General features: G+C 35.5%; 1 protein-coding gene across 1 annotated transcript in view; it reads left to right on the top strand.

Moving 5' to 3' along the window:
- The window catches only part of LOC123873283, a 272,851-nt gene that overhangs the window by 43,895 nt on the left and 202,925 nt on the right, over window positions 1-26,031 (top strand). The window contains exons 2-4 of the mRNA XM_045918073.1: window positions 13,513-16,296; window positions 17,007-17,106; window positions 25,775-25,858. Coding sequence (XP_045774029.1) covers window positions 13,570-16,296; window positions 17,007-17,106; window positions 25,775-25,858 — 2,911 coding nt within the window. The 5' untranslated portion in view covers window positions 13,513-13,569. The remainder of the gene's footprint in view (window positions 1-13,512; window positions 16,297-17,006; window positions 17,107-25,774; window positions 25,859-26,031) is intronic.

Genomic DNA, 26,031 nt, shown 5'->3' with positions numbered 1-26,031 from the left:
TAGACAGGTCTTGTCACCAATTATATCATTATTATACCTAATTGGATGGTTAATTGCAAAAATAAAATGAAGCATTGAAATAAATAGAATAAGATTAAACTTATATGGATTTTACTTTAGGTAACTCTAGTTTTTCTTTCTTTATGTAGGTAATAGGTACATTTTTAGGCGCGTAACATTTTCCGGGATAAAAAGTGGCCTATGTCCGTCTTCGGGATATAAGCTAACTCTGTACCAAATTGCGTCAGAATCGGTTAAACTGTTGGGCCGTGAAAAGGTAGCAGACAGACAGATAAACACACTTTCGCATTTATAATATTAAGTACTAGAGGATGCCCGCGGCTTCGCCCGCATGGATTTCGGTTTTTTAAATCCCGCAGGAACTTTTTGATTTTCCGGGATAAAGAGTAGCCTATGTCCTTCCCCGGGATGTAGTCCATGTCTGTACCAAACATCAAAATCGGTTCAGCGGTTGGGCCGTGAAAACGTAGCAGACAGGCAGACAGACAGACAGACACACTTTCGCATTTGTAATATTAGTATGGATAGAAAAAAAAATGGTGTTTTTACCTAATATAAAAGCAAGAGGTAATTGAGGTATGTATTATTATAATCGGAAACCGGTGAAAGTCTAATATTGAACAACACTTCATAAAAAATTCGTAAGCACGTACGTTATGTAACAAGCACGATAATAAATAATCGGAGGTAGCTATCCAAATAACTTTCGTTAGTTATCTTGCCTCGTTATTTTATTGGATATCTTGTTTCAATAGAAAAGAAAATAAGTAACGGAAAAAAGTGTTCTGTGAAGACCGATTAAGTTGCTAGGTAACAACTAAACGCCTGAGGCAGGGCTAATTGGAGTTAATTTATGCGACACTTTTTACCAGGAGTCTTTTTGTAGAAAAATAACAATATCTCCCATCACAAAGTACGTCTATTATTGTAGCGAGATTATAGCGTAAGCAAGACGATACTACAAAATTACTCTAGAGCCAGATTAATAATAATAAATAGCTAATCTACTACACAATGCAAATATATTATAATTTATTTGCTTTGTTTAGGAAATAGATTAGTTATTAGGGTTCCGTACCTCAAAAGTAAAACGGAACCCTTATTTAGGATCACTTTGTTTACTTTTTTAATAAATAGGAACACGAAGTCTGAATTTATAGTGAGAGAATTATTAACTTGAATTTAGTTTCACATGACTTTTGTAGTTTCAAACATTGCATATTTTTGTTACTTTTCATGCTTGAATAACTTAAGAGGGCTCTCTCCGTCACTCGTTTCATACAATCGTAGTTCCAATTCTATTTGAATATTAAGCAACCAAAGTCCATGAAATTTTGCAGACATATTCTAGAAACTAATATCTATGTCTGTGGTTTTCCAGATTTCTATTAAAATATTCGGTTTCAAAGTTACGCGGTCTTAAAATTTTTCGTACAAATCTTTGAGCCCCTGTAATTTTAAAACTACATATTTTTAGAGAAATCTAAAACACCACAGACACAGATATTAGTTTCTAGAATATGTCAGCAAAATTTCAAGGACTTTGCTTGCTTAATATTCAAATGAAATTGGAACTACGATTGTATGAAACGAGTGACGGAGAGAGCCCTGTTAAATATTGAAATCTAAAAACGTTTTTTGAGTCATTTCTAAACTCCAAAGTTTAGATCATCAGCGCAAGGTCCACCTGTCTGTCGCATGTCTGTCAGTATTCTACAAGATGTTATGAGTGTGCCAAGGAACTATTTGATCTAGTTCCCCTCTCGCCATTTTACTATACCACGACTTACGAGGCATCCTAGGTCTACACACCAACATAGTCGAAATTCCATGGACTCCTACGACGCGTCAAGCAATCCGTGTCTTTTTTTCTAAAACACATTGCTAGAATATGGAAGGTCCTTCCGATTTCCCCGCCAATTACTATACAATACCTATTTGGAATCTTCAAAAGAAGAGTAGGTAAATAAGCACCTTCTAGGCAGACTCGCTCTCGGCTCTAGCTTAGGCTGCATCATGTTTATCACCTAAGTAGGTCCCTACTATTTGTTGTGATTGAAGTCAAACACATGTCTGAGAAAAAAAGAATCGATTGTTAGGGTTTTTTTTATTGAAAATATGAAACTTATAGCTTGCCTAGTCTGATTCTGTAATCACTATTTGCGTGGAATGTTGGCAAGAATTCTGTCAGCATTTTCGCCCTTGCGCAAAAAATCATTTTCCATTAATTTTATTATCATGTAAATACCTATGATGTAAAAATGGATGTTAACAATACATAATTACGTAGATAGATGTACGATAAAAAAAATTTTCAAAAGAAAAATAAAACCGACTTCAAAACCACAAACACTAAAAAGTAAAAAATAACTTTTGTTTAGCTACACTTGTAATGTGCCTAGGTATGAAGTCGAGCGAGCATATTGAAACAAAATTAGAAATCCAAGAGTAAAGCTCGCCCGACTTCATACCTAGGCACATTACAAGTGTAGCTAAACAAAAGTTATTTTTTACTTTTTAGTGTTTGTGGTTTTGAAGTCGGTTTTATTTTTCTTTTGAAAATTTTTTATTTCACAATTTTTAGTGGCCCCACTGTACTATAATATGTTATGCCCAGTTAAAACCCTACTGTTTACTAAGCTATTACACTGATCGCGAGCAATTTGCTCCTATCCATTGAGGAGTTCTGTTCTCCATCTCCAAAGATATTCATCAGATCTTCACCAAATTTATATGGGACCACCTGCACAGTATACCCTTTCAAACAAAAAAAAAAATTCCAAATCGGTCCAGGGGTCTTTGAGTAATCGGGGAACATACATAAAAAAAAAAAAAAAAAGATTCCGACGAATTGAGAACCTCCTCCTTTTTTGGAAGTCGGTTAAAAACACGTGTTGATAATTTCTTCGGATCGTCTAAACAAGAAGTTCGATGCAATCGACTTGGAACGATCAGTCAAATAGTGTCCAGTGAAGCAATCGCTTCGGGAATCGAGACTCAATTGACACGTCGTCGACGGGTCCGGATATGACGTCATAGCTATCACGATACGTGCACCGGCAAACGTCACCGCTATTCAGGGCTACCACTTTTTGTTGGAATCGGACCTAATATTGCAAATACTGAAAACTTACTAATTGAACTTTAATGAAAACTGCCATACGTACCCTTTCCAGGTTAGACCACAACCGCCTTAGACTGCATCATCACTTACCACCAGGTGAGATTGCAGTCAAGGGCTAACTTGTATCAGATTTTTAAAAAAACGCAGCAGATGTAATTTTTTTGCACGAATTGTTTTGTGGTACAGGGCCGTACCGTTACATAGAGCACCTTTATCCCGGAAAAAGGTGCTTGCGGGATATTAGATTAACCGTAGGCATTTTTCTTCAGTGATTCCTTATTATGTACTAGGGGATGCCCGCGGCTTCGCCCGTGTGGATTTCGATTTTATTAAACCCCGTAGGAACTCTTTGATTTTCCGGGATAAAAAGTAGATCACGTCGATCCGTCGCTCTGTTGCAACTTGCGACGTGATGGAAGTACAAACAAACACACTAGCATTTATATACCTAAGTAGAGTAGTTACTGTTCGTAAAACGTCATAAATATATACCTATATTACTACTGGTATTTATACATATATGATACTTTTTATCATTGGATATTGTATCAGCTACTTACTGGGTTCAATTTTATATTGGAAACCCTATCTGATTCTTACTTCGGCAAAGCATAATATCTATGTGTGCATTAAATGTGCACTTCTTTTAATGTATGTGTGGTATTTTCACACAGTAGGTTCTGTTTCACGCTGTTCTATCCTTTATTGCTTGAAGGTTAAGATCTGTTTTCACGTTTAATATTCACGAGTACATTCAGATTTTAAAGGAGTCTATTGTGTGTATTCGTGCCGTCCAACGCTTTCTATTGAAGCTATTGTTTTTTTTTTACAATCGGCATGCCGCTGTAGTTTTTAATATAATATTACTCGACGTATTCATGTACAGGATATATTATAATTACTTATGTATAATGCAGTCTATACTTAATATTATAAATGCGAAAGTGTGTCTGTCTGTATGTCTGCTAGCTTTTCACTGCATACGGACAGACGGACTCGACGAAAATGTAAGGGTTCCTTGTTTTACTACGGAACCTTAAAAAGGGACGCAGAACATTGGGAATCTAGGCCACCTATTAAATTAGAGTACTTAAGATTTTCCTATAATCCAAATAAACTCAACGTGCAGTGTAGGTAATTAGGTATAGGAAATTTAATCTTAGGTAATTTACGCTTCCAAAGATGCGGCGAAAACGTAATTCATACGTCTCTACAAGAAAACTTAGTTTCTCTTTGTTTCCCTACTGTAATGTTTTCTCTCTTAGATAAATAAATGTTTTCAAAATTGCATTTAGTAGTTAGAAATGGGCATCTTACAATTGTATTAAAATACTTAATAAGTTAGTTCGTTTGTATACCTAATAAAAATTTAATAAATCATTAAATAATGATTTATGATAAAATCGGTACGCTTATGTACTTAAATACTTAAAAAAATGTTTAAAAAATCTAAAGCTAGAAGTCTGTAAATTGTCACATGGTTGTGAATTGTGACTAGCTACGAAGTCTCTCACAAGAAATATGTAAATATAGCAGGCACCTATATCCATAAATATATAAATATATATATAAACATTTATATAAATATAACTGAAGTGGGATATTATGTCCTTGGTATACGAGTGTAGCCATAATATGTATATTTTCCTCGAAATGGCTGCAGGCAAAGTGGAATAAAATGTTGCACTTTGTCTAGATAGCATGTCCAAATAATAACTAAGTACAATACCTTTAAAAAGTTCCCAAACGCTATTCTAAACATAATGTAGTGTTCATTCACATCCCCCTGTGATCCGCGTTACATGATCCCCTCATATAAATTTTAGTCCGTAAATAAATACGACACAAAATTCAAAGTTCTATAAAATAGAAGGGGGTACTCTGTAGACTGTAACTCCCCTTTTATATAAGAGGACTCAAATTGTAAAGGGACGATCAAACTGAGAGTAAAGCCTTTAACAAACAAAACGCGTGACGGCTGCAGTGCGGCAGATTTTCTCTAGCGTTATGTTTTTCCGACAAAAAAGCGGGGTTGGAACGAAAAAATTGAGACGCAGAAAAATGTACAAAGGTCCATAATTCAAAACAACAAACTTTAATGAAATCAATGATTACTCGTCATATTTTATTAAGATACAGAATTACTAAATTTCTAGTATTATATTCAACAGAATATATTATTATTTTCAAAAGGTTTATTTAATGTTACATTGTTAAATATAATTTTTCCCCTCCAACTGCCTGCGCCTAATTGGCTACTTAGATTTAAAAACGGGATTTTGTGCGTGCCGTTCAGGCAGGATACATCCTGATATGACTAAAAAAAGGGGGCAGCCTGTTAAAAAAGAGGTAACGTTAACGGCACCACTTCGTTGCGGCTACCGTTCCTAAAGGTTTTTTTTCATGAAACCGCAAGTTTAAGCCCGTCACAGTTTCAATACAATAATAGTACTACGTACAGAAGTTGCACTTCTTTGACCTTGACCAAAAAGTCGGCCCTATAATAAAAATATTACCTACATAATAATAATTATTAACTAGATTAACGGACGCAAGCCAGTACGTAATGGCCAGCCGCAAAGTTCGTGCGGTTGTAGTTAGTTACTAGTAGGTACGTACGGCTTGCGTTGGCGCGCGCCGCGCAGTAGACCGTATTGTAGGACATTAGCAAGTTACTTGTAACTTCTGGGAGCTGCTTTAGTCCGCTACCATCACGCATCACGTTTGGACCTAGCCTTATAGGACACAAATTGTATAGAGGGAACGATCAAAGTGGGAATGAATAGTGGACTAAATTACTTGCGCCTGCGACTTGTAATACTGCACTTGCACTTGATTTCTTTATACAGCCCTCATCATTCGACAGTTCCCGCTGTGTTTGGTTAATGCGTTGAAGGATCGCTTGTTCACAATGATTCCGAGTAATTTAACAATTTAATTGTTAATTTAATTTAACAAACCGAGTAAGTTAGTAATGAAACTATACAAGTATACAAAAAAAGTATATAAAAGTATATACATTAAAAATAATAGATCTTTCACTTTTATCATAATAGCCTTATTTATGTCTTATTTATAATTTTACTAAAAACATAAGAAAAAAGAAAACAAGCGTCGCGACGTGTTACCAAAATCAAATCACACAGCGTTTAGCTATGAATTTAAGAAATCAATATAGGTTATAGGTATTGAAAACATTAATTTAATGTCAACGCTGCGCTATACAATTGAATGGAGAACGAAACTCGTATTTTCACCCCGATACCATCATTATTTATCGATGATTGTGTGAAATAAATAATATTACCCAGAAAGTGCAATAATTGCGCCGTTGTGGGCGATCCGGGGATCCGGTTCATGTGAGCTAGGAGCTGGCGTTTGCTGCATTTAGCGCTTCGCGAGTTGCGAAGCTGAAGTGGAAATTGGAATTGTCGGTTATTTTGGCTATTCTACTTTCTAGTTGAATCGTAGCTTATTTTATTATGGCTGTACCTGTCGGTTACAGTGATTCTCCTACGGATCTCGTCATTTCATCACGTAGATAACTCCAAGCATAGCTGTTTCCATCGCCCACTGTCTCTGAGCTTTCTTATAAGGCATATCATGGGCCTTGGTCATCCGAGACATGGTCGATGTCTCGGATCCATAATTATGTCATCAATGGCAATATGCACTGTTCCGAATGCTGCCCACCCGCGTTTGATTCGGCTAACCCCTTACATTAGATAGGTCATCATAACTTATATTAAAGTCATAGTTTGATTTTAAAACGGATACGAATTCGTTGATCAACCCATCGCCAGCTTACTACTAAGTACGGACCGCCTTTAGTTTAAACGTATTAAAAGCGCAATCAATATGCTATACTGTCATGTTCGCACCACATATGTTATACATGCACTAACTCCTAACCTAGTGCTTTTGTAACCGGTTGTACGAACCGGTGGTTATTTAATTGCGTCGAAATTCATTTGCCCAAGCTGGCCTTTGTTTGCCAATATTGGATTCCGGAAAAACACGCCATGTTTTTCCGATTCCTTCGTTTCCCCGGAATAATAAAAGGAGTGATATTCCTGCAATACAGATCTATGTTAGCTTATATTTGTTCTTTAGATAGAATAATTTTGTACGTAATTAGGAAGCGCGAGTCGTAACGACAAAAATAATCCAACGTAACATAGCGGATTAGCATAGCGAAATTTTCTGTGTAAAATTTGCGTTATCTAATGGGCGATCTCTTAATTAGATAATGGAAACTGACTGTAGTGTCATATTTTCAGACCTTAATACTTTTTATTATGTTACGCTTTTTGAATAATATAAACCTACAAAAATTTTTACATATAAGTTTTCATAAATTTTAATTGTTATCAAGATCGAGTCGCACGATCTCCCTTACTTATTGATCAATCGTCATGTCTTACAATTTTATGTAAGTTTCTTAATTATAGAAATAGATTTGTATTTTTAACCCCCGACCCAAAAAGAGGAGTGTTATAAGTTTGACGTGGGTATCTGTGTATCTGTCTGTGGCATCGTAGCTCCTAAACGAATGAACCGATTTTACCGTTGAACCGTTTTTTTTGTTTGAAAGGTGGCTTTCTCGAGAGTGTTCTTAGCTATAATTGAACAAAATCGGTTCAGCCATTTGAATGTTATCAGCTCTTTACTAGTTTTCTTATAAAGGTCGGGGGTTTTTTAAATTTTGAGTTATTACTTACCATCAACTGCTATCGCACATGGTAGGTACAATGAACTATAAAATGGAAGCAGGATTACCTAGAAGGGGTACTTTATTTAACCTAGATCCCTAATCGATTTCAAACTTATGATAGAGAGCTTCTTAAGCAAGAAAAGCCTCTAGTTAAGTAAAGAATGAAGTATTGATCGCTAAGCAGCCCAGCCACAGTGTCAGTTTTACGCCATTTGGCTCACAATTACTTTACCGGATGAATCTAGTAAGATTCTGTCGCTAAAGTAATGTGAGCCTAGTAGGTGCTTTATAATATATTTGTTCATGTTCTTCTCTATAATAATATTATAACCACCCGTCCACACACTGCTCTACTCGCGCAATTAATCGTGACGCTGCCGCACTAGGTCGCTTGCGGCTTGCCTTTGCAACGCCATGGATGTCGAAACTGTGGCAGCGTGCGCGCTATTGCCTACTTACCGACAAAAAAGGGAGCGATGTCTCTGCCTCCGTTCCTCGCTCCTTCCCATGCCACACGGGCAGTGTGTGGACGGGGGGTAACAACTTTGCTTAAATTCATTGCCTAGTTATTTAGTTATAGTCAACAGATCGGCGCGATTAGGAAGGACCCCTTGTAGCTTTAGTTTTAAGTTACGCTTACTTACTTATTAGCGAGCCCGCGTTTTATACGCAATGTAATATGAATTTATGATATTTATGGTTTAAATTTTACAGCCATTCTTGACGGAACATATTCTATAGCACTACTATTAAAGCTATCAATTTAGTTTTGAGATCTGTATACTACTCGTAAACTAGCCCAATGTGGTTCTAGAAAAAAATTGTAGATAACAACGCGCTGTTCGCCTAAATGCATTCGCTGGTGCAAAAATTGGAAAGCAATAAGCAAGATTAGTCCACCCCAATTCGGGTCAACATACATTTCGCCGGTACGAAATCGAATGCGAAATTGAAGTCCCCAGTTCCACTGAGAGAGCATTAACCTGTCACCCCGACTATCATCGCTAACGTCCAATGATAAATGTCAGGCTGGAAACTCTAGGATTCTGTATCTAATTGTTTGCCAGCACTTCAAATTTTATCAACGGCAACTTATGTACTTACTTACCTAATATTCTGAGGAGTCCTAGGAATCTATCACGCTCAGAAATTGGGTTTAAAATGAAACTTAAAAAAAAGTGAGCGACTTCAAAAGTACTTAAACAAATTTACTATAACTCAATCAAAACTTACATTGTAGGAAGCTTTTGACTAAATGTAAGTATTTTTCCCCCTTTTTGGTTTGGCGCCATCGATGCTTTGGCGCCGACTTCAAAAACTACTTACAATAGGTATATGTCTTGATTTTTAGTTGATTTTTAGTTTATAGTAAATTGGTTTGAAGTACATATTTTTTGAAAATTATTAAAGTAATACTTTTCAGTGCTTTTAAAATCGGTTCACCTTTTTTATTTGCAAATCTTACAGTGTAACCCGAGAGCAACAGAAAGAGATCTGAAGTGCTTAAAAATAATTGAATAAATAGAATTAAAATCTTACAGGAAGTCCTTTCGCTTATTAAATTAAGCCGACAAAAGCAAAGATAAGCTTATTTCTCAAAACAAAATTATCTTTCTTTAACTCAACTCTCACCGCTATACATCGGTTTGATAGCTGTTACCTATAGCTGTTCAAAACATGTATTGTATATTGTATATATTTAATTTCTTTCAATAATAAATCTAAGCAAAGTAGATTAGTTGTAGCTTGTAGTTGTCTCCTACTTATTTACACCCGACATAGCCGAGCTCGCCGCTTGTTTATCTATTTCAAAGAAAAATATGCTATCTACGAGTCTGGCTGGCTTGTTCAAAAGGCAATTTCGCATTTTATTCGATCTTACAGTTCTGTACGAAGTTGTAAAACTAACGTTACTTAAGTTTAAAATATAATCAAATGAACACATCAATCCAAGCCGTTTAGAGCACGCTATTAGATCCGTCCGCTTCCATCTTAGACTACAGCATCACTTACCACCAGGTGAGATCCCTGTCAAGGGCTAACTTGTATTGAAATAAAAAACAAAAAACCCGACCAAGTGCAAGTCAGACTCGCGCATCGAGGGTTCCGTATTACAATCGTATTTTTCTGACATTATGCATTAACTATTATGCATAAAAATAAATAACAACCTGTTTTTAGAATATACAGGTAAAGCCCTTTCACATGATATCCCACTTAGTATAGTTATGTTACTTAAAAAAAACTAATTATTTGTTCATGAACACATTTTAATTTTTTTGTGATGTAACCGCAAATTAACGCTTTTCCTTTACTTATACTATATAAGACCTACCTACCTGTCAAATTTCATGATTCTAGGTCAACGGGAAATAATACCCTATAGGTTTTCTTCACAGACATGATAGACGGAGAGACGGACAGACAGACAGACAAACAAAAAAGTATCACAGTTCCGTTTTTCCTTTTGAGGTACGGAACTCTAACAACGAAAACCACAAAGCAAGACATTTGTAATTTGTTGGCAACAGTATCAGGCAACAGCGTATTACTCATCTTCAAATCAAATTAACCAACACTTGTCACGATATTATCTCATTTATCAGATTTGCCCGCCAGAAGCCGAGCTCGTCTCTTAATTATATCACGACAGTTCACAAACCATCATTCTGTCTCACCAGCGCTGGTTCCGCTCAAAACTAAAGGGCAATTTAATTTTCTCTATTGTACCATTGTTTGTTTTAGTACCTATCAAAAATTATTTTCTCTTTTGCAGTCCCTATCTTTATTCTTCACTGTACCTTGATGTTTATTCGTGTTTAGAAAATGGTGCTATTGTTTTGCAACTCTTTAGGGTTCTGCACCCGAATAGGAAGGTGGCAATGGGACCATATTACTTAGGGTGATATATATATAGAGCGCACTCTGCCTTTGCTTAGACTTAAGAGGGGTCTCTCCGTCACTCGCTTCATACAAACGTAGTTCCAATTTCATTTGAATATTAAGCAACCAAAGTCCATGAAATTTTGCAGACATATTCTAGAAACTAATATAAGTATATGTTTGTGGTTTTCCAGATTTCTGTTAAAATATTCAATTTCAAAGTAAAGCGGTCTAAAAAATTTACATACAAATCTTTGAGCCCCTGTAATTTTAAAACTACATATTTATAGAAAAATCTAAAAAGACACAGACATTAGTTTCTAAAATATGTTTGCATGGACTTTGGTTGCTTAATATTCAAATGAAATTGGAACTACGATTGTATGAAGCAAGTGACGGAGAGAGCCCTGTTAAGACAGAGTTAAAACGAGACAGACATAATTTCTCACATAAATATGTTTCGTTTTAACTCAATCTTAAGTCTGAGCAAAGTCAAAGTGCGCTCTACAAATCTCATCCTCATTCTCCGCTGTTCATCCATCTGTCCGTCAATCTTTCGTCCGTCTGTCTGTCAACGGGCTGTATCTCTTAAACCGTTCCAAGTAGAAAGTTGAAATTTTCAAAGATCAGGGTGTATTTCTGTTGCCGCTTTAACAACATATAATATAAAAACCAAGAGGGCGATTTTCAAAATGGCCGTCTTGTAATTATAAAAATTAAAAAGAACATAGTGTTATATCTTGTACGATGGTACGGAACTCTTCGTGTGTGAGTCGGACTTGCGCTTGACCGATTTTTCTTAACTCCACCTGTTGACTAACTAATAGAATGATCGTTATAAAAAGTGCGGCGGTATCAGAAAGCTATATGACTTGCCCGAAAAATTGCACATCAGTCGACATTAGGAGTAGGCCTACCACCGATATAAGTTTATTCATGCTCATATTATATGCTCTTGATAACTTGACTGAACAGTTTTTAGTGAGTCCCCGAAAGGCAAAGGCAGCAATAATATATTATTTCATCAGATTTATCAGAAGCGGAATTCATTCCTTAATTATAATTGTACGAGTATCACGACTGAGAACAAATCATCGTTCTTTTGCGTCCTCGCTGCTTTCACTGATAACTAGTGCTTAATTGAATTCATTCAGTTGTTTTCTTTTTCAATAATAACTTGCCCCAGCTCCATTTACCCGTTTTTAATAAAATAATCATTTTACACTGTAACTTAGCTTGCTTTTCTCTTGCATGCTCTGAAACAGGGATGTTACAGAAGTGGTTATATATCGGAACCGAATTCAGAACCGAATTCAGAACCAAACTTTTTAATATGGTTCGATAGAATCAGAACTCGAATCGTAGGCGGAGGCGGAGGCAGAAGAGGGGTCTCTCCGTCCCTCGCTTCATACAAACGTAATTCGCCTCTCATTGGAATACTAACCAATCATACTCAATGGAATTTTGTAGAAACCTTCCGGGAACTAATATATATGCCTGTGGTTTTCCAGATTTCCGTTAAAATATTCGGTTTCAAAGTTAAGCGGTCTTAAAAATTCACATACAAATCTTTGAGCCCCTGTTATTTTAAAACTACATATTTTTAGAAAAATCTGAAACACCACAGGCACAGATATAAGTTTCTAGAATATGTCTGCAAAATTTCATGGACTTCGGTTACTTAATATTCAAATGAAATTGGGACTACGATTGTATGGAGTAAGTGACGGAGAGAGCCCTGTTAAGGTCAGGCCTAAAAAGATAAAATTACACACTATATTCATCAGTTATATTTTTATTACCAGTTAAAAAAATAATGCAGGTAGATCTACCTGCGTGTTGAATATAAAAAAAATCGAATGGAAAATCTAATTTAAAATCTTAAACAATATAGGTACTGGTATAATGAAGTAAAGCAGCATCACCATCTTATCACCATATTCAACCATCGATGTAACTTCCGAATAAAACTTGTCGGAACCAAAAGCGGAGTCGATATAATATGCAAAATCAATCGGAAGTTACGAATCTCAATAACATCTCTAATCTGAAATATTTTTCCTCTTATTACGAATTGATTAAAAGGAATGCTGTTACGACTGAAGTATCAAATATTGACAATAATTCCAACTTTGTTCAATTACGCTTTGAGATTTCCTTTTACAGCGTAAACGGCTTTGTTACAGATATTTACAGTTAACATTAACTGTCTGTAACAATTTACAACGGTAATGTTGCATTTATTTGAATTTAACTTTAATAGGCCTTGTTGATCTCTTAATTAATCTTTGATTGAAGTTTAGGGTATGTTTTCTTTCTCTGCGTTCAATTCCTCATTGCTGAAGGGCGTGACGTTATTAAACATATAACGGTACGGGTTTTCTTAGAATAGTAGTGCGGTCGGCTTCCAGTTTTTCTACATTTTACTACCTACTTAAAATTTGTTTGAAATTATTTTCGCATTCTATTGTAAATAGGTGAACTAAAGTTTAAAGAGCAACAGTTAAGTAACAGCTCTAAATTTCACAGCTTTTATCCGTTAAATATACCTTCATACCGCCACAAAAATAAATTACATATCTAAATTCTGTAAAAACACACACACACACACACACACGCTGCACAAAAAAATTATAAAACTAAATGACTCGTGTTCATACACGTGAGATGCAATGAAATAAACCGAAACCATTCTCTTCCCCACTTTATAAGGAAAAAAAAATTGATCACTCTCCACACGTCTTAAGTCTTTTTTTTTTTGTTGTTTCAGGATGTGAACATCAAGATCGGTCGATGAATAACAACTTTCATATGACCTCTGCGGACAATGCGGTCACAAGCTGCAAAACCTTTACCGAAGAAGGGAGCTTTAGGAAAGACGTCATTTAAAGCATCTAAACAAGTAAATAAAAGGGCAACCGCACCGAAAAAAGTTAAAACGTCTCCAAAATCTGTATTGAAGAGTCCTAAAAAACTTTCTGGTGATAATGCAGCTACAGTTAAAAATGACGGAGACACTTCAGCCAAAGAACAAAATGACTCTGCATCAGAAGCAGCTAAAGTTGGATCTTCGAAGCCCAACACATCCAGAGAAAATTCTCCTTCAAAAAAACCCAAAAAGGAATCTAAGGAGACAAAAGATAAGGCTAAAGCATCACCTAAAAAAGTTATTTCTAAAAGGCCAGTTAAATTAATAAAGAAAAATAAATCTTCCCCTAAGTTAAAAGCTGACGATAAAGACAGTGATGAGATAAAGTACAAAATAAACTTAGAAGCAATTAAAAAAGGATCAGCAAAAATAGCTAAATCAAAATCTAACTCAAAAAAAGGAAATTCAAGCCAAAAGAAAAAAGGAACTTCTTTAGGTCATGAAAGCAACCAAATCAAAGGAAAATCAGAAGAAAATGAACACACGAGTAACTCAGAAAAATTGAGCGCAGATAAATTAAGCAATCCTAATAAAGATGTAGAGGAAAAATCTTGTTCACTCAATGAAAGTAGAATTGAAAAGGAAGAAAAAATTACAATAGATAAGTCAGAAATGAAGGTTGTTGAAACACCTACGCAAAATATTATGGCTATAAACGCAGTAATTGGTAATCAAACAGAAATACCTAAAGTTGAATTGGAACGACCGCCTAAGTTTTTCACGTCAAGCAGGTCACCAAGAACAGTTGATATAGATGTTAAATGCTGTAAAAACTCAAAAGGGAATTTAAGTGTGTCTGAAAGATTTCTTTCTATGAAATGTGAAAGTAAAACTGATGATAACAGCAAAGAAAAAAGTTCTTCAAATACTCTTATATCTCAAGGTCCTGATATAGACGTTTATACTTTTACAGAAAAAGTTGATTCACCCAAAAGTATACTTTCTGATTTTAGAGCTCCTGTAAATAAAAATATTGGTAGAGTGCGCCCAATAGCTAGGGTGAAAGGAACTGTTATAGACAAGAAAGCTGATCCGGAAAGAAAAAAATATTCTCCTCATAGGCCTATTGAAGAAGTCGTGAAACAGTTGAAAGCTAACAAACGTTCAGAAGACGTAGTTACTACTCAAACTGCTACAAATTATGAATCTTCAGGTTTAGATTTTGGCATATTTGCTAATGAAAAAGAGGCAGAGGAAAAACCACCTATAGTAAGTAAATCATACAAAATGGTAGCAAGAAAATCAAGCATAACAGGACAACCATTTAGTCCTATCAAATTCCCTGATCAAGAGGATTCACCAAAAAAAGAAACAAAAGGTCAAACTAAAACCAGTAACGTTAAGAAAAATTTATGCAAGTCTAAAAAGCAACAGAAAAAAAGTTCTTTATCGGATGAAGACATAAATACCTCTACTTTCTCACTTAATACTAAGACTTTCCATTATTCTTCTTCCGAAGAAAGTGTGAGTGAATCAAATGATGATAATGACAATAAAGAATCCTCAGAATCAGATAACTTCAAAACCAAAAGAACGAAAAATAAAAAATACAAAAGGATTACTGATAGCGCAAAAAAGTCAACTTCAAAGGAGCTAAAAGAGCTTTCCAAAGATTCTTTAATTGATTTAAAAGATACTTCTGCGTTAATAGGAAATGAAAAGCCCAGCAAAAGACGGCTTAAGTTATTATCAATGTGGTCAGGCCCTAAAAAACATAGGATGGCATCATTAAATGCCCTAGCAAAAGTACATTGTTTATATGAAAATGAAAGTAGAACTCATATGGAATTAGGACTTATGAAAACAGTTGATCGACAAGTAATTCCAAGTACATCAAAAGTTAATTTGGCCCCTAAAAAGAAAGAAAACAAATCTAAAGATAGTGAGAAACTTGAAAGTACATCAGAGTCGGAGTATGAAAATAAAAGGGAAAAGGAGAAAGACAGTTCTGACAGTTCTGATGATAGTATACCTCAAAGGACTTTACGTGGTGTTCCTGGAATCAGAAGTGCCGGAAAATACTGGGATCCAAAATCTTCAACTTCTTCCAGCGAAGATAGTGAATTAGAGTTCAAAACTAAAAAAAGCACTCCAGATAAAAAGAAAATTACACCAAAATCTTCATCTTCTTCAAATAAATCTGATTCTGAAAAGCCCCCAACAAAGATGAAGAAAACAGCTGGTGTTCCAGTTAAGAAAAAACGTAACAGAAATGAAGTAGTTATGGATCTTAAGGACATGGTTGTCCAAAAGAGAATGGCTAGTTTGAACGCTACAGCTATATTAGCTGCCAGCTACGAGAAGCGTTCTCCAAAGTCAAGTAAAGAAGACACTACATCAGATTCATGTAGCGACGAATCTTTTTCTCAGAAGCCAAAAAACTTATTAAGTTCCGGCGTAAAGTCGGAATCAAAAAACGAAGAGACTGAAAAGGAAAGTGATGATACCCAGACTGCCGATAAAAAGCAGAAAGTAGAGGTCATCGTAAATCAAGATACTGATGTTACGATAACCGGGGTGTACTCTACTCATCACCATGAAGGGTTCTGTACCGTATCGGGAATGCAATATCGCATCTCATCAACTAGCCATACTCAAACTACGGCGACGGCTAATTGCGAAAAGGTAAGATAATATTTAGATTGTTCTTTAGCATTTTCCTTTTAATTATTTTATACGATATCAATATAATTTGAAATTGGCAAAAGCAATAAATCGTATTGAGGTGGTGTATAATGAAGATGACACCGCAAGCGTTTCGAGTCTCATTAATACCCGGTAATGAAGTAAGTTCTACTTAAACACGCCTCGGGACCTTATTCGCACATTATCCTTTAACGCTATACCGAACCCTCTCAAAATTTGCACACAAAATTAGACCTTATACTGACGCACGTAGGATTAAATTTACGACAGTGTGTTAAAATCTATTTATGTATGATAAGATTAACATTGATGATGTCCTCGGTATATATTGATTATGTTGTTAATGTCAAGAAAGCTTATCCAGAAGGGCTACGTGGAGATAGCACCCTTTTTGTACTACTTATACTTTACGAATACCGATCACCCTTTTCCAGTAACTCAAAGGATCCTTTGCCGGCGTAATAATAAGGCTTTATTGGGTGGAAACATTTAGGGCCTCTTTCGCAATAAGTTGTTAACGTATCGAGTTATCTAATCGAAATAAGGATAATACAGGAAACTTCTTGACTTTTATAGTAGTTAAAAAAAGTTGATAAGGTTTACTTTTATAAGTTTTTTCGAGTGGTCATATTTTATTTGTGTAGCGGAAAATTAGATATATGATATCAACGTAATATGTCTTTTTTTAGGAGGCTTGCTCTAAAGAGGAAGCATCTCGTTACACCCCTCTATCTGCACTATCATCCATGCAGCCACCTGCGGAACATGCGCATACACATCCTCATCCAGGTAACTATGTTTTTTTTTTCGTTGTAAAGTACAGAATAACTTTGAAGCTTTCATAAACTCCATCATATATTTTTAAACAGTTATCTCATACTTCAAATCTAATCTTGCAACTAATTTTTCAATTACTTATTCATATGGAACTTCGCACACGAATTTCGTCCATATGATATGAAGTTAACTTTTGACGCTGCAGTAGTACCTGGCCACCTAAATGTTCTAATTAATGTCAATATACATTATGAATACCAAGTCTTGCAAAGTATAATATATTTTCCTTGTGCTTCTACTTTGGGTTCCAAATCCTCTGATGCTGGAAACAGATACGATTTACGAATTAATATCTAGTATAAAAAAATTGCTTTACTTAAAAGTTTTATCTTAATTTTTGTCGTTACAAAGCAAGTATTATTGTAAAAAGTGACTGTAATATAAAGGTCTATCCCATTCACAATTTATTCTCTCCATTGCAATAGAGTTGTTTTGAATATTTGGGTGAGCCAAATTGCTGGTGTTGTTAATTGAATTGGTAAATTATATAACGTTTTTGCGGATAAAAATTTTAGTGATGCGGTAAACCTATACAGATAACGGTTGGCATGATGCCAGGCGTACAGATGTCAATGCAGAATCTTTGCTCCCGAGAGACGCTTCCCGCGAACATCACAACACCTATCAGCATTATTCTCTCATGTTTTCCTCTAATTCACCGCATAACGTCCTGACACTTGCTGCCAAGACGCGTCAATGGGTACTTACTTTTATAGCCTTTCGTTTCCCGCCTTTTTATATTTGCAACCACTGCAGCGAATTTTTTTATCGTATGTTTATTTTTAATATGACTAAGGGCCAAAACACACCGCCGGTGATTGGAGCTTTTCTGAAAGATAGAAGATGCGATTGAAGTGTTAACTCTATACATTTGATTCGTCACTTGGCACACATTTGAACGGCAGACGCGGCGATATAGCAAGGCCATAGTTCATTCTACAAGGCTCTGGCATACAACGTCAACACAACAACGCCAAAATGCGTTGCAGCAATTGCTAAAACGTGCGATTTAACTCACCCTCCACTAGGTGGATAGATGTCGTCAAACAAGTCGTAGGCAGGCTGGTTTTAGGCGGCCCAGGACCATAGCGTGTGGAAGTCTCTACAAGAGAACTATGTCCAGCAGTGGATGTCTAACGGTTGACGACGGTGACGATGATGATGATGATGATGATATAATTATCCTAGGTACTACATCGATGAATTCGCATACTGTTGATCGGCTACGACAAAAGAATCGCGTATGCTTTGACCCTAAATATTTATCCTTCTAGGGTGCTTCCCGTAAATTCTAGTATAGGGCAACCTCTGCAATATCAGAAAATTTTTACTTTCATCCGTATTTTCATCGCAACATTATATTTTATGTGCGCAATCCAAAAACAGTCTTAGAATAATTTTTTTTAATCACCTAAAAAATTTTTAATTTACACTTGTAACTGCCTTAAGAGGGCTCTCTTAGTCACTCGTTTTTACTCGCTTCATACAATCGTAGTTCCAATTTCATTTGAATATTAAGCAACCAAAGTCCATGAAATTTTGCAGACATATTCTAGAAACTAATATCTATGTCTGTGGTTTTCCAGATTTATGTTAAAATATTTGGTTTCAAAGTTACGCGGTCTTAAAAATTTACATACAAATCTTTGAGCCCCTGTTATTTTAAAACTACATATTTTTAGAAAAATCTAAAACACCACAGACACAGATATTAGTTTCTAGAATATGTCTGCAAAATTTCATGGACTTTGGTTGCTTAATATTCAAATGAAATTGGAACTACGATTGTATGAAGCGAGTGGAAGCAAGTGACGGAGAGAGCCCTGTTAAGTCTAAGCAGAGTCTACAGATCTCAGCCTAAACGTCCTAAAAGATGTCTACAATATACCGCAATTCACTTATTAGTTGCACGTTGAGCCGGTCGGGCAGTGGCAAGGCGCCAAGTTGCCTATACTCGTGATATTAAAGAGCCACTTATCTCCCGTAGCCGCCGTCAACCTAAACTTCAAATCAGCACTATTGAAGCTGACTGATACAAAGCTTTTCTTTATACGAGTATAAAAGAGCAACATGTACAGTCAAAGGCCGTAAGTCATTTCGCACCTTAATGATCATATTCCCGTGGCACGGTTATGCACATGCGTTAGGTGTCATATTAAGTGCGACAGGTTTTTGATGCAATAGTTTCGCGGAATTGCTACTCGAATTCTGAGGCTTACTGTACAATCGCGCGTCAAAGAGCCCCAAAAAAGAGCACTATACCTACCTTCTAACACACTTTCTTTAGTGCATGTTCAATGTTCATATAACACGCACATGTAGGTACTGACGCGGAAATTTTGTAATATAAGAGCACACTGGTTTTATGTCAAACCATATCCAATATTCATACTAATATTATAAAAAGCAACAGTGTAGCTGTCTGTCCGTTCGTCCCTCATCGTCGATTTTGATGTTTGGTATGGATAACTTGCATCCTGCCCGGCTTGCATAGGCAGTAGATAAAAATTATATCCCCGATGATATCCACTGATTTCTATGACTCTTCTTCTTCTCTCTGGGCTGGTTTCCGCACTTAAACGTTTCCGTCTGTTGTGCGTGCGTTGCCCCTGATTTCTATGACATCAGTGGATATAATCGGGGGATATAATTTTTATCTACTGCCCATGCTAGCCGGGCTGGGGAAGGACGTAGGCTACTTTTTATCCCGGATATAGATACCCCTAAGGTTTATATAAAATACATAACCTGAACATAAATATATACATTATATAGGTACCTATAAAGAGTTTCATAAATTTCAATTACACAAACAAAAGAATAACAATTTTGCTCACAATAGATAATGAAAATGCAAAAATATGTCATTTACGCTGAAATCTGTTTGCCTTTATCTAATGTCTATATCAGCCTTTAGAATCTAAGCAACGTGGCCTATTTGTTATCTCGCCGAGAAAAACCATTCCAACGTTTTCCAGCTCAAACAAGCACAAAGCAACAAAATACTGGGAAAATGAAAACGCGAAGAGAAGTTGCTGAGTTAATCATGAAAGCCGAACGCTAAGCGACTCTGCTTGGGTTTTGTTTTGTTTCCGCCTTAGGGATGAATGTATGACTGAAGTACTATATGTAAATGTTATTATTTACATTTGTTTTGCACAGCTTTGGTATCAGTATCACGTCCGCGTTTACATTGCAACCGCTTAAACCCGTGTGTTTGATCAAAATGATGTATTATTCTCTAACCTTTGTTTAGGATATCATTTTATTTGTGAAATCTTGTACAAGACTTAATAGAATAAAAATGGATACTTCTTAATCGATATCTTCACATAATTTTTATCTTTTCTAAACATGTTAAATTCGTCATACAATTTAGAAGTTGGTTTGTAGGGGGTAATCTCTGGAACTACTGAACCAATTTTGAAAATTCTTTCACCAGTAGAAAGTTACATTATTCCTGAGTTACAAAGGCTATATTTTATTTCAAAAAAAAATTAGAGATCCCTACGAAAATTGTAATAACCTACCCGTGCGACGACGCTAGTTGCTAAATATTGTGGTTGTAGCTCATTCTCATTAACAGGGCTCTCTCCGTCACTCGCTTCATACAATCGTAGTTCCAATTTCATTTGAATATTAAGCAACCAAAGTCCATGAAATTTTGCAGACATATTCTAGAAACTAATATCTGTGTCTGTGGTGTTTTAGATTTTTCTAAAAAATATGTAGTTTTAAAATTACAGGGGCTCAACGATTTGTATGTAAATTTTTAAGACCGCGTAACTTTGAAACCGAATATTTTAACAGAAATCTGGAAAACGACAGACATAGATATTACGAGTAGTTTCTAGAATATGTCTGCAAAATTTGATGGACTTTGGTTGCTTAATATTCAAATGGAATTGAAACTACATTTGTATGAAGCGAGTGACGGAGAGACCCCTCTTAAGAATTCACTTACATGAGAAATGATATATAAACAATAGGTAGGTATCTTATCCATAAAATGCTGCGATTTTATATAATAAACTTTCTAAGTATATAAGTCTCCAAAGCTTAACAAAATTCGTTATAACCCACATTTCGAAAATTAATATCTTTCATGGTATACCCGCATTCATTACAAAAACTATCATAGTACACTTCAATTAAAACAAAACTATCTTAATTAAGAAGCAGGACGGACGGCAACAAAAACACATAACGTCATTTTCACCCTTTGCGCTCAGCGATATAAATGTTCCACTAGATGGGGCGCTTCATAGTACCAATTTGTCTCAACGAACATTGGTGTCTGCACTCCTGTCAATCACTATCTGCTTTAGACGAGTTTCTTGCTGGTTCTTCTCGGTGGGAAAGGCATTCCGAACCAGTGGTAGATGCTTTTGACGATTCAAAAGTCTTGTAAAAATCTGATTGAATAAAAATATTTTGAATTTGAATTTAGACGCAGTCCGTAACTTGCGCGTTAACTCTAATATATTATTTACCTAGGTAGCTTTTGTCTGTCTGCTTCGAAACAAGCACGATTTCGGTCGAAAAGAGCACGGACACCGATGTTCGTTGGAACAGGTTGCTACTATTGTTAGATGGGATTGGTTATACACGGCCTAACGTTCTCAGCCGTTTTTCTAGGAGTCGATGCTTTGAGCGGCTCTATGGACTCTCTGGTGACATGAATCTATCTCGTTTTAACTGAAACTTAAGTCTAAGCAAAGTCAAAGTGCTCTCTATAGATTTCAACTTATGAAGCACCGCATCTATCTAGTGGGAGATTTATATCGCTGCTTGCACCCCCATAGAGGGTAAGCCCTCGGTCCCAGTCATAATTATTATAACAAACATCTGGTGGTAATCGTTAACACCTTGCGTGGAAGTTTAATCCGATTTCATGTGTTCGATGATTGGTTCCGTCATTATTCATTACAGTAATTGGAGGAAGGGATTTTCATTATAGGTGTGTGTATGTGTGTGTGGTTTACCCCCTCGCAAATAGGTATTTTAAAATCGATATGAAATTTCAATTTATAAAAGTCAATTTTAACCCTAAGTTGTATTGTATTATTTACATAAAATATACCTTATATAAAACCACATATTAGTCAGTAACAATATTTTAAAAGCTCTGAATAATTCAATTTCTTATATTAAAGCACGTTCCTCGTATAAACTACATAGTATCTAACTAAACCCTACTCTTAATCCAAAGCTTCTAACAACCGATGATTCTAACAACTCTCTAAACCCCGTGTAACTATGTACATCGTTCGCAATAAACAGTTTATTTGAAAAAGGATAGAAAATAGCTCACAGAGTTTCAAAGCTCGGCATGCATTTCACTGGAAAGTTTATAGCTGTTTAATAAATTGTTACGTAGATTTTGTTACAAAATGCATTTCTATGATCATTTTCACCTGCACACGAGCTCTTTGCATTAAAATTTTATTTCGTAACTAACTGATCCGCTCGCCTTTTGCTGGGGTAAAATTTGGTATACTTACCTATTATATATTATAGCATATTTTACCTCTGCACAAAGTAGCTTTCTAATGGTGAAATAATTAATGAAATTAGTTCACTAGATTCAGAGTTTATCGACTACAAACAAAAAAAAACTAATCTTTCCTCTTTATTAGTATAGTTTTTTTTTGCAAGATAGGCTTGCGCTTGATGACAATCATCACTACCTATGCGAAAGTGTGTTACTTCTAAAACAAGTGTAAATTAAAAATTTATAACACCCCCGACAAGTCAAGGTTACAGTAACTAGTCCAAAGTATCTGAGTTTTCCAAAACATCATTTTCAAATAAATAATTATGTATTTAGGCAACGTCCATCTTGACAGCTTGACATTTGTCAATTGACATAATATTATGAACCTAACGGTTATCTAACCTTCTTTTCTACAAGAAAACTAGAAAAGAGCTGATAACTCTTAAACGGCTGAACCAATTTTTTTGGATTATAGCTAAGAACACTCTCGATCAAGCCACCTTTCAAACAAAAAAAAGTAAATTAAAATCGGTTCATTCGTTTAGGCGCTACGATGCCACAGACAGATACACAGATACACAGACACACAGATACACAGATACACACGTCAAACTTATAACACCCCTCTTTTTGGGTCGGGGGTTAAAAATAGAATGAATTTTAAAAAAATGATTCTATTTCTTTTACAAATGAAATTAATTTTACTGAAAGCCTCTTCTACAAAGTTTTACCGTTGAAGTAGGCAGCTGCAAACTTACTATTAAGTTTATGTATTAAATAAATAACTATTACGCAAAATCCGTTGAATAATTATTCAGTTCCAGGAATCGGCTTTTCATTTGCATAACAGTTTACAGCTTGTTTCCCCGGATATTAATATTCTGCTCTACATTTTCTTTAACCGAATAAAAATAATATTTTCATACGAAATGCCTTATGAATCTTTATTTCAAATGAATTTCTTATTTTTTCTCTGCAAATAAAATTAAACTTGTATTAACTATACAAGCAGGCGTTATTTAATTATATCTACAAGGAACCAAAAGCATAATTTCAGGCTATATCAGCGGATTATAGCAAATTAAGCTTTTGGTTTCTTGTAAATTTTTTAGGTATATCTTACAGCTAAAAAAGTCATAGACAAAGTTAGCTTATTTTATTTTAGTCCTAGAATTAAGATCTAGGTTCTAGTAGTAGAGTTTTCGATAATACATCAAGCAGAACGGTATTTATTTACACATTGTGAATCATAAGTGATATTAATTTTTTATATAAATCAATAATAATAAATTAACATTACTATTTATCGTCGTCAAAAAGACCACCCCTGGTTGCCCCTGGACCAAAAGAGCCCATCAAGCTGGCAGCATTGCCCCGCTGAATGGCGATGGACAACCTTTGGACCAGAGCGCGGATCGCAGCCTCTTTCTCGAAGACGGCGGAGTGCTATTAATTGTCTGATCTGCCCCGGCTTCGTTAGGGTAGAATTTCAAAAATCCTCTCTTAGCGGAGTCTATACGTTATAAAGATAACAGCGAGAACTCTACTCAGTCAGTCAGTTTCTTCTTTTATTTTTTGGGTTAAAAAGTACCCTATATCCGTCTTCGGGATGCAAGCTATCTCTGTAACAAATAGATGATGCCCGCGATTTCATCGGCGTGGATTTAGGTTTCTGAAACATTCCATGGGAACTCTTTCATTTTCCGCGACAAAACGTAGTCTATGTCCTACCCTGGATGCTAGCTATCTCTTTATTGGCCGTGAAAAGCTAACAGACAGACAAATATACAGACACACTTTAGCACTTATAGTACTAGTATGGATTTATTGACTGTCTGATGTAAATTCCGTTACATAATGATGAACTTTCGGAAAGCCTTTTCATAGTAATTTACAAAGCTTAGGTACATATATTTAATGCTTCAGCTATACATTTTACAAGCTCATGAAAATATCAAAATATTTTGTTTGCAGGAGTTAAATGAAATATTATTCAATAAATTGGAAAAGAAAGTTAACTGCAAAGAGCAGTTTTCAGAGCGTAGCGTGTATTTCTCTGATCGCTTTATTACTGTTTAATTAATTTTATTTGTGTAGATTAAGCGACATACAAAGATTACCCACGCGATTTTAGAAAAGCGCAGGGCTGCAATTGCTTATACAATATGGCATAATATTATTGTGAATTGAACGTTTGGAAAGAGCAACCGCCGAGTTTCTAGCTGGTTTTTTCGGTAGGAACGGCATTATGAACCAGTGGTAAATTGTGCTAGTATATCATACATCATTAGTCATTTTTAAGTATTCGCTGTCAGACAGACTAACCATTAAAATAACGTTTAGAAAATAAAAAATAAAACTTTTTGTCCGTCACAATTCAAAGGATTTTAATGGGAATTTCACAGAACATTGCGAGGAGTAAACAAGGCAAATGATTGATATGAAAATAACATATTTCATGTAACTCTAGATAAATTAATAACATTTGAGAAGAATTAGGTAAGCACTTTTCCATTAGCTCGAAAATTGAAGAGAAAAATTAGCGTCTGTTTGTACCAAGCTTGTAAACTGCTATGCAAAATGCAAATGAAGAGGAGTTTCCTCGAACACCATGTAACTGACTCTGCAGAATAATTTAATAAGCCTTCCAGCGAGATACCTACCTACGCGTTTGGAAAATTTCTGTCTGCAATGAACAAATACTTTTAAAAATTAATTTTTAATAGCATAATTCAGGAGATATCGACTCGCTAGATTTTATTTATTTATATATTTATTTAACTTATAGGGATTTTTGTTACATTCAGTGCCATAAAAACCACAGTCGGTTTTACCGGGCAAGTACCTAGCGCAAAAGCACCAAGACTTTTCAGACTTCAGTATTCAGCTCATAGACCTATAAATACTTACTCTATTCAGCTGTAATGAGCATGATGATAAACGTTTTCTAGCTGAGATGTCACCGTAAAATGAACGTACTAAGTAATAGTTTTGGATGTAACAGTTATCTGTGGTAGGTATACTAACACAAGAATTGTTCTCTCCTCAGTAATATCTGTACTTTCATGTGTTTTTAGGATTTTATGTGTGCAATTGATGTTTAATTTTTAATTTTTTTCTTAGTGCCTGAACTTGGAGGATTGGCTCGCCGAGCCGGTTGCTCGAGTGCATTCTCCGCGCCGTCGCCAGCAGCTCATCATGATCCAGGTCAGTTTTAAAATTTACTGAACAGAGATAACTAACTCCATCCTCGACATTTTTAACCCCCGACCCAAAAAGAGGGGTGCTATAAGTTTGACGTGTGTATCTGTGTATATTCTGTGTATCTGTGTATCTGTCTGTGGCATCGTAGCTCCTAAACTAATGAACCGATTTTAATT

The sequence above is a fragment of the Maniola jurtina genome, chromosome 16 (assembly GCF_905333055.1).
Source record: "Maniola jurtina chromosome 16, ilManJurt1.1, whole genome shotgun sequence".
In the NCBI taxonomy this organism is placed as follows: domain Eukaryota; kingdom Metazoa; phylum Arthropoda; class Insecta; order Lepidoptera; family Nymphalidae; genus Maniola; species Maniola jurtina.
Note: the sequence above shows the minus strand (reverse complement) of the source record. Positions and strands in the feature narration are given on the sequence as shown.